The 13,236-nt window shown below is 44.4% G+C and overlaps 1 protein-coding gene across 1 annotated transcript; it reads left to right on the top strand.

The window, feature by feature from the left end:
* Nucleotides 1–10,014: 10,014 nt before the first annotated feature.
* On the top strand, nt 10,015–12,684 carry LOC140721906 (uncharacterized). The gene has a single exon (XM_073036731.1). It carries the CDS (start codon nt 10,121–10,123, stop codon nt 12,146–12,148), a length of 2,028 nt encoding a protein of 675 aa, XP_072892832.1. The 5' UTR covers nt 10,015–10,120; the 3' UTR covers nt 12,149–12,684.
* The last annotated feature ends 552 nt before the right edge of the window (nt 12,685–13,236 follow it).

Raw genomic sequence — 13,236 nt, 5'->3', positions numbered from 1 at the left:
ATCTATTCCAGCTGCTACCATCGGGGCAACGCTACGGCAACAGAAAAGCCAGGATCAACAGGCTCCAGGACAGCTTCTTCCACCAGGAATCAGACTGCTTAACTCACGTTGATTTGAGTGCATTTCTATGTTACCTTGACTGTTATGTTTATTATAAATTACTATGAAATACTACGATTGCACATTGCACATTTAGACGGAGGCATAACGTAAACAGTTTTACTCCACATGTATGGGAAGGATGTAAAAAATAAAGTCAATTCAATACATCTTTCTGCGACAGATCATAGTTCAATAGTCTCTGCAATATTGTTTCATACATTATTATTGCACATTGGTACAGTAATATTGTGTATGTTATTATTCTCTATTTTTAGTAAAGTCTTCACACTGCTAAGTGCGATTTTAAATATTGCTGCTGTAACGAAAGAATTTTCCACTCGGGATCAATAAAGTATTTATTATTATTATTATTATTATTATTATTATTATTATTATTATTATTCTCCAGCCCTATATCTCTTTCACCGACTTCAGCGCTCTTCACCCCCTCCCCCTTTCCCGTTTACACCTATCACCTCATGTCGCCCCACAATCTGACTCCCTCCCTTCCTTTCCAGTCCTGAAGAAGGGTGTCGGTCTGAAACGCCGACTGTTCACTCCTCTCCATAGTCGCCGCCTGCCCCCCTGAGTTCCTCCAGCATCTTGTCTGTGTTGCTTTGGGTTTCCGTATCTGCAGATTCTCGCCTGATAAATCAATGCGCATGCGTGGTCGGTGCCACCAATCCCGAGTATCGCGCATGCGCTGAGTAGCCTGGAGGCCGAAAACGACCGGACAAAGGTAAGAGCGGGTTCCGGGCGGGTTCTAATCCACCGGCGTCTGAAACGCGACCGAAGGACAACTACTGTGATTTCCAGCAACACTTGTGCTGCACCCCACGGCGGTCCTGGTCCTCCCCCCTCTCTCAGCCCCATGATCCGTACCCGGCCCCAGAGCATGGGTACCGGCGCATGCGCATTCTCGGGCCTTTCGATGCGGCCAGGGAGGTCTCCCTCTCTCTCTCTCCCTTTCCCTTTCCCTCTCCCTCTCCTCCTCCCCCTCCCCTCTCTCTCCCCTCCCCCTCTCTCTCCCCCTCCCCCTCTCTCTCCCCCTCCCTCTCTTGTTTTACAGCGGTTGGCACCCAGCTTAATGGTGCATTACCGTCACCTTCTGCTCCGGAGTATGCAATGGACTCACATTCTAAATCCCTTCATCCAATCGGACATATACACAGAACCTAACCTACACTTTATCCTCCCCATCCTAGTACCCTATTTCTGTGTATCCATCATATCCTATAAAAAACCCCTGTACCCCTTAAGAAAGCTAAAAATACCCTGACCTGTGTTCTCTCACCCATGCCCGGCAACCCTTTTAATGTGAATTCCTGCACCCCCAGTTCCCTTAGATTAATTCTCATCATCTCTCTCTGTATCCCATACTTCCTGCAACTCAGAACTACATGCTCTACTGACTCCTCTTCCTGACATTCCTCACACAGTCCTGCCTGGTGTTTCCCTATCAATTTCAGTGTTTGGTTTAGTGCACAGTGCCCCAGCCTTAACCTAGTCCACACAATTTCCTCTATTCTGTATCTACTTCCTACCCTAGTACCTGCAACACTTTTTTGTATTTGATATAAATGCCTCCCTTTCCCCTCCCTGTCCCATCTTTCTTGCCACATTTGGTTATTTTTTTTCCCAGATTACACACTTAACCTCTGCTTTACTAATACTAATGTGCATTTCTATATTTTCTTTCTTTATTGCCCTCTTTGCCAACTCATCCACTCTTTCATTGCCCTTCACCCCTACATGAGCTGGAACCCATAGAAATTTAACCTGACCTCCCTGATTTGCAACTCTTGTGACTGACTGAAGGACTTCATGAAGTACATCTTGCCGGCTGTTTGAGTGAGAAGACTTTAAACTTGCTAGTACTGAAGATGAATCTGAGCATATCAACGCTTTGACTAGTTTAGTTTTCTCCACCCAACGCAACGCAACCAACACTGCCATCATCTCCACTGTACACACCGCTAACTTATCAGATGTTCTTCTGCTGATTGCAATTGCTTTTGCTGGTATTGCCACCCCAAACCTTGTCACTCCTGTCTCAGGTTCCTTAGCACCATCTGTATAGACCTGAGTATAATCACTATACATTTCCATCACATAACAGTTAAATGCACTAACCAAATCAGTTTTATACTTTCCTTTCCTTTTTACCTCTAACAAATGCCAGTCTACGTCAGGCCATACCAGCTTCCATGGAGCTACAACCAGATAAACTACTGAAGGACTTATCCTTAGATCAAACACTCCACATGATCTAGCAATATCATTCCCTACCCGACTAAAGTTTTCCCTCTGAAACCTCCCATTTTCCCAGGACTCCTGCAACACTCCTTTAGCAGGGTGGGAATCATTGTGTCCCTGCAAATTAACCCAGTAGTTTGTCATCAATTGCATCCTTCTTAATTCCAAAGGCATTGTTCCCATTTCTACCTGCAGGGCTGATACTGGTGATGTTTTAAAAGCCCCACTGCACTCTCAAAACCTGAGCCTGAATCACATCCAGTTTCCTTATAAGAGACCTAGCTGCTGATCCATATGCTACACTTCCATAATCCAACACAGATCTTACTAAAGCCACATACATTCTCTTTAATGCTGAACAACTTGCTCCCATTCCCTACCAGTCAAACATCTCATCACGTTTATTACTTTTTTACATTTCTCCTCAACTTTACTGATATGGTCTGCCCATGTTAATCGTGAATCAAATATAACTCCCAGAAATTTAAATGATCCAACCCTTTCTAAATCAATCCCATACATCCTTAACTTCTTCCATACTTCAATTATTTTCCTAGTGAAAAATACAGTTTGAGTTTTTTCCACTGAAAATCTACATCCCCAATCATAACCCCACTCTACCACTTCATCAATTGCTCCTTGTAGTTTCCTGATTATATGCTCCGTGTTCCTGCCTCTTTTCCACAAGGCCCCATCATCCGCAAACAGTGACCTACCTATATCCACTGGTACCTTTCTGAAGACATCATTGATCATAATGATGAAAAGTAAGGGGCTAATCACACTACCCTGAGGTGTGCCATTTCCCACTATGTACTGTTTTGATAATTCTGATCCAATCTGAACTTGAATTTGTCTACCAAACAAAAAATCTTTAATCCAATTAAAAACTCTCCCCCCAACCCCCATCTTGTGCAGTTTAATTAATAATCCTTCCTTCCACATCATATCATAGGCTTTTTCAATTTTCATAGGCTACTGCTTCTATATTTGCCTGGGCCTTTCTTATTTCAGTCTCAAACCTTATCACTGAGTCCATGGAATTCCTTCCCTTCCGAAAACCACTCTGATAACTTGCCAGCATTCCTCTCTTCTCAAGATCATATGATAACCTTTCAGTTATCATCCTTTCCATTACCTTACATATATTTGATGTTAGTGCTATTCGCCTGTAGCTAGTGGGTTTTGACGGATCCTTGCCAGGTTTCCTTATTGGAATTACTACTGCTTCTTTCTATGCACTTGGATAATCTTCCGTCCTCCCACACTCTGTTGTAAAAATGCAGTAACTTCAAGAGCGCTCCTTCTCCTAGATTTTTTAGCATAATGTAGCATATTAGATCTTTCCCTGGTCTCGATCTCTTTATTGCTCTCACCATTTCTGTCAAAGTAAATGGATCATCAATTATATCATCTGTTTCTTCCCTCCTGTTTAACACACCTGGGTATTGACTCATTGTTCTTTCCCTTCTCCTTCTCCCTTCTTCAGACAAATTTTCTGAACTATGTATCTTTACAAATGACTTGGTCATGATCTCAGCCTTATCCCTGCTGGAGACTGCTGTTTCCTCCTCAGATGTCATTACTGGATACTACCAATCCCTTCTATCTCCCCCCATCCTCTTAATCATTCCCCATACCTCTCCCACAGGCGTTGTTCTTCTTATTTTGTTGAAAAAACTCCTCCAACTTGCCCTTTACGCTTGAAGTATAGTTCTTCTCACCACTGCCTGTGCCTTCTTATATTGAATCAAATGCTGCATATTATGGGTTCTTTTAACTAGCCTGAATGCTCTATTTCTGTTTTTTACAGCCTGACAACATTCCTCTGTCCACCATGGCACTATTTTTCTATTCATCCTATTTTTACTCCTGGGTATAGATCCTTCTGCTGCCATAATAATTGCTGAAGTCACCTGACTGTTGAATTCATCTATATCTCCAGAAATGTGAATCTTTGTCAATGCTTCTTCACTTAACTTCTGGAACTTACCCCAATCTGCTTTTCCAAACACCCACTTTGGGACTCCCCCACCTCGTCTTATTTCAACTATTTCACCCACTGAACATAAAACTGGGTAGTGATCACTGCCTACTGTTGAAGCAGTCCAAACTCCCCAGTTACTGATGCCAGCCAAGACATTAGACACTAACGTAATATCTAATACCAACTCAGTTCCTGTTGTTATGTTTATCTTTGTTACTCTACCATCATTCATACATACCAAATCCATTTCTTCCATCAAATCTTCAATTATCGTTCCATTTGAATCTGTAATCGGATCCCCCCATATTGTGCTGTGAGCATTGAAATCAGAACACCACACTACTTTATGTCTATTTTGTCCTTGTATCCTTAGTAGGCTGTCCAAATCCAACCTTTTACATGGATTGTAGTAGTTAATTATTACCAATCCCTCCCCTCTCTCCCATATTTCCACCACTATGTATTCCTGAGCGTCTCCTTTTTCCAGTACTCTATACGGTATACCTTGCTTGATTAACATAGCACAACCTCCTCCTCCCCCTAGATTTCTATCTTTCCTTATCATTGTATACCCATGTACCACAAAGTCTAAAGCTGGTTTCAACCAAGTTTCCTGAATACACACTACATCTGGTTTTACAACCATTTCCTTAATAAATTCCTTCAATTCCTGGCCATTGGCCAGTAAACTCCTTGCATTCCATTGCAAAAGAATCACCATAATGAGTACTAACCAACCTATGACACTTCTTGGCTTGACTGACTAGTGAGGTTCTCCCTCATGTCTTCCCATGTCAGTCCTGCTAACCCTAAATGGTTTACTGCTGCTTTGACCACCAGCTGAATTTTGTCACTTTTTGAGTTTACCTCTGCCGTACTATTAATGACTCCTGCAATGAATGTTACTACAGCTTTTTTTTCCACATTAATCCTGTCATTTACTCTTCGCTGCATCTCTTGCATCTCTATTGCTCTCTGGTCTTTAGGAGCATTATTCTGTGCTCTTGACATTCTTACAGCTCCTGCATTAGTGATCTTTCTTTTCACTCTTATTTCTTGAATTTTATTCTCCCGTCTCATAACCTCACACCCACTATACGCCACATTATGAGCTCGTTCACAATTACAGCATTTTGGTTGCACTCCTGTTCCGCACTTTCCATATTCATGATCATCCCCACATCTAGCACATCTCCTCTGCCTTTTACAGTTTTTAGCTATGTGTCCAAACCTTTGACAATTATAGACCTCAATGGCTTTGGCACATATACCCTTACTGGGTAACTCATGAAACCCAGGAAAACTTTCCTTGGCACTCTTTCTTCTTCAAATTCAATCAATACTGTTTCACTTTCCTTTTTCATTCCCTCCTTTGTTGTTTTCAGTCTTAGAACATTAATTACTTTCCCCCCTTTGATATTCCTCTTCAACTCCTCCATGTTTATACTCATTGGTACACCCGTGATCACTCTTTTACAACCACCATTTCGTGCTCCCACCCTCCGGGTATGTTCCACCTTGCATTTTCCTATCTTTTTTAGCTTGAGTGCTTTCTCAAGTTGTTCCTCATCTGCACATCTTACCAATAGGTTGCCATCATTAAGAACTTTTGCAAATACTATTTCCCCTATCTTATTTGTCAGAGTTGTTGTTAGCACAAACGGGTTAATTTTCTTCAGGTGTCCTTGCGCCTTCTCATTAAACCTAATTATGACAATACCTCCTCTCTGAACTTGTTCATCTTCCTCACTTTCAGAACTCTCTCTTATTCTTTTATTCCCTTTGTCTCAGTTTTCATTCATCCATCCCCTCACTATCTCCTTATTCCCTTTATTTCTCCCTTCACAATAATCCATTTTTCCCCAGCTGCCTACCTCTGATCCCAAATCCCTATCCCGCTCCTTCCCCATTCTCTTTCCCTCAACAAGTTCCAAACCACATTCACACATGCACCACCACCTTCCAAACTCTCAGCCCAGCCCACAACCAACCCAACAACACTGGGAGGTTTCTCTTTGTGAGGGTTTCTGGGTAAAGAGGCAGCCATGGGTGGTAGTACCGGTGTTGTTCCGTACAGTCGAAGGAAGTGCGAGCGGATGTATCTCCCAAACATTGCCGAGCTCCACTATGTAAATCCGAGGATTATGAATCTGAACGAAAATATAGTTCCCAGTTAAGCTCGGTTGAAGAGTTTACCCTCCAGTCAGTGAAAATGTCAATTAGTGCTGTATGGAAATAAAACCTTCCGTCAGATTTAGTTCTCTCTGGGTTAATAACGATATGAAACACCTTTGCCTCGATGACAAGTGACTTCTGGCTTTCAGATCACAAAGGTGCCGCACTCCAATGAGAATAACCATTGCCCTCCACTATATATTCATTGGCATTGCCATCGATGGGTTCATCACTGTCAATCAGCAGATGGGGGGCGATCCAAGTAATTAGTAAATCTCCAGGATCGTACATGCAGTAACAAGTGACCTTTGTAGTATTGTGGAACATGACCAGAACTTGAAATAATCCCAAAGGACAGAGACAGATTGAGCCAAGTCACAGGTTGATTGAAGTCAGAAACAGCCCATTCTCATAAAGACAGGGATATAGTCAGATAATTTGATGGTCAGTCAGAATGTCTGATCCGTGCCTTGTTAGAAGATGAGTGCATATGGAAACATAGAAATCTACAATATAATACAGGCCCTTCGGCCCACAGTGTTGTGCCATCCATGTAACCTATTCTAGAAACTGCCTCGTATTTCCCAACTGCATTGCACTCTGTGTATTCTAAGCTCCATGAAATTATCTGAATCTCTCAAAAGACTGCATGGTATCTGCCTGTACTGTCATCGCTGGCTGTGTATTCCATACACCTGCTACTCTCTGTGTGAGAAACCTATCTCTGACATCCCCATGGAACCTACTTCCAAGCACCTTAACACAATGCCCCTTGTGTTTGCCAATTCAGCCCCAGGAAAAAGCCTCTGGCTGTCCACACGATCAATGCCTCTCATCATCTTATACACATCTATCAGGTCACCTCTCATCTTCCGTCGTTCTAAAGTTCACTCAACCTATTCTCATAAGGCATGTTCTCCAATCCATGCAACATCCTTGTAAATCTCCTCTGCACTCTTTCTATAGTATCCACATCCTTCCTGTAATGAGGTAATAGAATACTCTAAGTGGGGTATAAATCAGGTCTTATATAGCTGCAACATTACCTCACCACTCTTGAACTCAGTTCCATGGTTGATGAAGGCCTTCTTAACAACAATGTCAATCAGCGCTGCAGCTTTAAGTGTAAAATTGACATGGACCCCAAGATCTCGCTGATCCTCCACACTGCCAAGAGTCCTAACATAATATTGTATTCAGTCTTCAAATCTGATGTACCAAAATAAACCACAGCACACTTATCTGGGCTGAACTCCATCTGCCAGTCCTGCATCCTATCGATGTCCTGCTGTAACCTATGGAGAACTGTCCAGACTATTCACAACACCCTCAGCTTTTGTGTCATCAGCAAACTTACTGACCCACCCTTCTACTTCCTCATCAAGATCATTTATAAAGATCACCAAGAGAAGGAGTCTCAGAACACATCCCTGCGGAACACCACTGGTCACCGTCCTCCATGCAGAATACGAACCATCTACAGCCACCTTTTGGCTTCTGTGGGCAAGCCAATTCTGGATCCACAAAGCAAGGTCTACTTGGATCCTTGCCTCATTACTTTCTGAATGAGCCTCGCATGAGGAATCTTATCAAAAGTCTTACTGAAAGCCATGTACACTACACCCAATGCTCTACCTTCATCAGTGTGTTTTGTTACATCCTCAAAGAAATCAATTGGGTTCGTAAGGCACGATCTGCCCTAGACAGAGCCACGCTGACTATCCCACATCAGATGATGCTTCTCCAAATGCTCAGAAATGCTGCCTCTCAGGAGCTTCTCCAACAGCTTGCCCTCCTCTGAAGTAAGAACCACTGGTCTGTAATTTCCTGGCTTATCTGGCTTACCTGGAAAGAGAACAATGTCTCCTCATCCTCTGGTACTTTTCCCCTCCCTACTGATGGTGCAAAGATCATCACCGGACATCCAGCATTTTCCTCCCTCACTTCCCACGGTAGCCTGGGGTATATCTCAAGATGAGTACCCCCAACTTGAGTTGAAATTGGTAAAATTGTGATGCCAGAGCTCTCATTCAGAGGAGAACATATAGAAACGTGTAAAATTATGAAAAGAATAGATAAAATAGAGGTAGGAAAGCTGTTTCCACTGGTAGATGAGGCTAGAACTTGAGGACATCGCCACAAGATTTGGGGGAAATTGGGATGGAAATGAGGAGGAACTGTTTTTCCCAGAGGGTGGTGAATCTGTGGATTTCTCTGCTCAATGAAGGAGTGGAGACTACCTCAGTGAATATATTTCAGACAAGGTTGGATAGATTTTGGCATAGTAGGGGAATTAAGGATTATGGGGAAAAGGCAGGTAGGTGGAGATGTCCATTGCCAGATCAGCCATGATCTTATTAAATGGCGGAGCAGGCTCGACGAGCCAAATGGCCGACTCCTGCTCCTATTTCTTATGTTCTTATGTTCTCACCACAGACTATAATCTCTCCTGAAATACTGTCCTTCACCCATTGATGTATTTTGCAAATATTTTTACAGGTTTGAAATGACAGAACACTTGTGTACGGGAATCACAAACACAACAACACATCAGTTTTGCTGACTCTGGATATTTAAGGAGTGACCAAATATTTTCTTTGCATCACCAACACATCTGTTGTCAATCCATGGAGATGAAGCATTATCTCATACCATCTGGTAATGTGTTCTGTCTCTGAAATCAAGTTTTCTGTTGTAACTCAGTGAAATCCACTGGAACCGGGGTGCTGTGAACACACCAGCATTTGTTCACTGGAGATCAGTTCTTCAACTGCATTCAAAACTTCAAAACTACAAGGGATTCAAAACTTCTGACTTTCTGAATTGCCAGAGAATTGATCGTAGTCAGGTATCATTCTCCTTCTCTCAGTGTGGTAAGGGATTCACTCACAGCCTCCCCGCAAACGCGCTAGTGAGTTCACCGTGGGGAGAGGCCATTCACCTGCTCTGTGTGAGGGAGGGGAACTACTCAGTCATCTAGCCTGAAGATACATCAGCAAGTTCACACCAGAGTGAGATGCTCCACCTATTCTGCAAGTGGGAAGCAATTCGTTCCATTGTCGATGCTGAAGATATATCCTAAAGTTCACCAGTGAGAGGACATTGACCTGCTTGGATGGTGGGAAGACATTCACACGCTCAAACAGACCACAGTGACACCAATGAGTTCACACCAAGGAGAAGCCATTCCACTGCTCTGAATAGGGGAACAGGTTCACTCAATCATCTCAACTGGATGAAGAGCAGCGAGTTCACATTGAGAAGAGGCCGTTCACCAACTCAGACTGTGGGAAGAGATTCACTCACTCGTCCACACTACATAGACACCAGCGGGTTCACACTGGGGAGAGGCCATTCACCTGCTCAGACTGTGGGAAGGGATTCACTCACTCATCCAACCTACATAGACACCAGCGAGTTCACACTGGGGAGAGGCCATTCACCTGCTCTGACTGTGGGAAGGGATTCACTCACTCGTCCACACTACATAGACACCAGCGAGTTCACACTGGGGAGAGGCCATTCACCTGCTCAGACTGTGGGAAGGCATTCACTCAGTCAAATCACCTGCTGCAACATAAGTTAGTTCACACTAGGGAGATGCCATTCACAAGCTCAGACTGTGAGAAGGGATTCACTCAGTCATCTCAACTGAAGTCACATCAGCGAGTCCACACTGGGGAGAAGCCGTTCACTTGCTCTGAATGTGGGAAAGGATTCGCTCGGTCATCTGTACTGAAGGTACATCAGCGAGTTCACACTGGGGGGAGGCCGTTCACCTGCTCAGACTGTGGGAAGGGATTCGCTCACTCGTCCAGCCTGCACAAACACCAGCGAATTCACACTGGGGAGAAGCCGTTCACTTGCTCTGAATGTGGGAAGGTATTCACTCAGTCATCTGGACTGAAGTCCCATCAGCGAGTTCATACTGGGGAGAAGCCGTTCACATGCTCTGAATGTGGGAAAGGATTTGTTCGGTCATTTGAACTGAAGTTACATCAGCGAGTTCACACTAGTGAGAGGCCGTACACCTGCTCTGAGTGTGGGAAGGGATTCACTCACTTGTCCAACCTACACAGACACCAGCGAGTCCACACTGGGGAGAAGCCGTTCACCTGCTCTGAATGTGGGAAAGGATTTGCTCGGTCATCTCAACTGAAGTCACATCAGCGAGTTCATACTGGGGAGAAGCCATTCACCTGCTCTGAATGTGGGAAAGGATTTTTTCGGTCATCTGAACTGAAGGTACATCAGCGAGTTCACACTGGGGAGAGGCCGTTCACCTGCTCTGAGTGTGGGAAGGGATTTGTTCGGTCATCTGAACTGAAGTCCCATCAGCGAGTTCATACTGGGGAGAAGACGTTCACCTGCTCTGAATGTGGGAAAGGATTTGTTCGGTCATCTGAACTGAAGGTACATCAGCGAGTTCACACTGGGGAGAGGCCGTTCACCTGCTCTGACTGTGGGAAGGGATTCACTCACTGGTCCAGCCTACACAGACACCAGCGAGTTCACACTGGGGAGAAGCCGTTCACATGCTCTGAATGTGGGAAACGATTCGCCCAGTCAGCTCAACTGAAGGATCATCAGCGAATCCACACTGGAGAGAAGCCGTTCACATGCTCTGAATGTGGGAAAGGATTCACCCAGTCAGCTCAACTGAAGTTACATCAGAGAGTCCACACCGGGGAGAAGCCGTTCACTTGCTCAGAATGTGGGAAAGGATTCATTCGTTCATCTCAACTCCTGAGACACCAGCAAATTCACACTGGGGAGAAACCATTCACTTGCTCAGAATGTGGGAAAGGATTCATTCGTTCATCTCAACTCCTGAGACACCAGCAAATTCACACTGGGGAGAAACCATTCATCTGCTCAGAATGTGGGAAGGGATTCACTCACTGGTCCAGCCTACACAGACACCAGCGAGTTCACACTGGGGAGAAGCCGTTCACATGCTCTGAATGTGGGAAACGATTCGCCCAGTCAGCTCAACTGAAGGTACATCAGCGAATCCACACTGGAGAGAAGCCGTTCACATGCTCTGAATGTGGGAAGGGATTTGCTCAGTCAGCTCCACTGAAGTTACATCAGAGAGTCCACACCGGGGAGAAGCCGTTCACGTGCTCTGAATGTGGGAAGGGATTTGCTCAGTCAGCTCAACTGAAGTTACATCAGAGAGTCCACACCGGGGAGAAGCCATTCACTTGCTCAGAATGTGGGAAAGGATTCATTCGTTCATCGCAACTCCTGAGACACCAGCAAATTCACACTGGGGAGAAACCATTCATCTGCTCAGAATGTGGGAAGGGATTCACTGATTCAGTTCATCTGAAAGAACATCAGTTTGTTCACACTGTGGAGAGGCCGTTCACCTGCTCAGACTGTGGGAAAGGATTCACTCGGCGTGTTAGTCTATTAACGCACCTGTTAGATCACAGTGAGGAGAAACCATTCACATGCTCTGAATGTGGGAAAGGATTCACCCAGTCATCTCAACTGAAGTTACATCAGCGAATCCACACTGAGGAGAAGCCGTTCGTCTGCTCTGAATGTGGGAAAGGATTCAGTCGTTCATCTCAGCTCTTGAGACATCAGCAAACTCACACTGGGGAGAAACCATTCTGAGGAAATGCGGATATATAAAAAATCATTTTGAACCCAAGTAACCTCCAGCTAAAAGAATAAGTGGGACTGAATAGGAATTTTTGAACAAAAGTAAACTCTGTCTTCAGCAGTTAAGAAAGTAAACGGCTTATACTGGTTTCCTTTTAATTGTCAGAGGGACATTGAGAATTTGATAATGTATATTGTACCCGTGTTTGAGTAAGCACTCATTGATAAGGACAGCAATGAACATCTGTCTGGAATGAAGTCAGGACCTTGCAAAGGGAATAGCTGATAAGGACTGGACTGTATATCCATCTATATTCAAGCCTTGAGTTAGTGCACTCTGTTATCTAAGACCTTAAATTTTGCACTAACAGACTTGGTGGGCGTACCAGTTCTAATAGCAGCTTGCAACAGTGACGTATGGGACTTACTATGTATAAATATACTGCTGTAACCTGACTGAGAGAGTCCACTTGTCAGATGGTTGGCAGCAATGACATGCCTTCCCTTTGATAACTGGGTCTCAAACTCTTGCAAGAGAATCCAATAAACTGTGGTGCCGAGAGGAAACTGGTCTCCCGAGTTTTATTCAGATTCGACTTTAACATTGGGCGTCACGAACAGGATCCCAATACAGAGAGTGCGAAGCAGACAGACTGAGTAAGCGGCCGGACCACTCCAGGGACTGCGGAGACCGACCGGGCGCCCAACGGGTATTTCACCTTTTGTCGCTCTCCGTCAGTTCCTTTGGAGGCACGGTTCCTCGCCGAGGGCTGCTTGCATACCTTGACAGGATCGGGAAAGTATCTGTCGGAAGACTTGTAGAAGCTAGGCAAATTTTATTAATTGAGTAGGAGTCGGATCCTGGTAAATATATTAATTGAGCAGAAGAAGGTACCAGGTAAATTTTACTAACTGGGCAGGAGACAGACGGGCTGGGTAAATTTATCAATTGAGCACGTGGTGCCCGCTGGGTGAATTTATCTGATTATTAATTGAGCAGGAGGCTTCGTGCCGGGTAAATTACTTAGAGAGCATGGAGTCGAGTGATACGAGTGGGCCGAGAGCAGCCCTACACAATGTGTGTGAGAGTTTTCCAGACA

Source organism: Hemitrygon akajei, unplaced genomic scaffold (assembly GCF_048418815.1).
Source record: "Hemitrygon akajei unplaced genomic scaffold, sHemAka1.3 Scf000064, whole genome shotgun sequence".
NCBI classification, from domain to species: domain Eukaryota; kingdom Metazoa; phylum Chordata; class Chondrichthyes; order Myliobatiformes; family Dasyatidae; genus Hemitrygon; species Hemitrygon akajei.
Note: the sequence above shows the minus strand (reverse complement) of the source record. Positions and strands in the feature narration are given on the sequence as shown.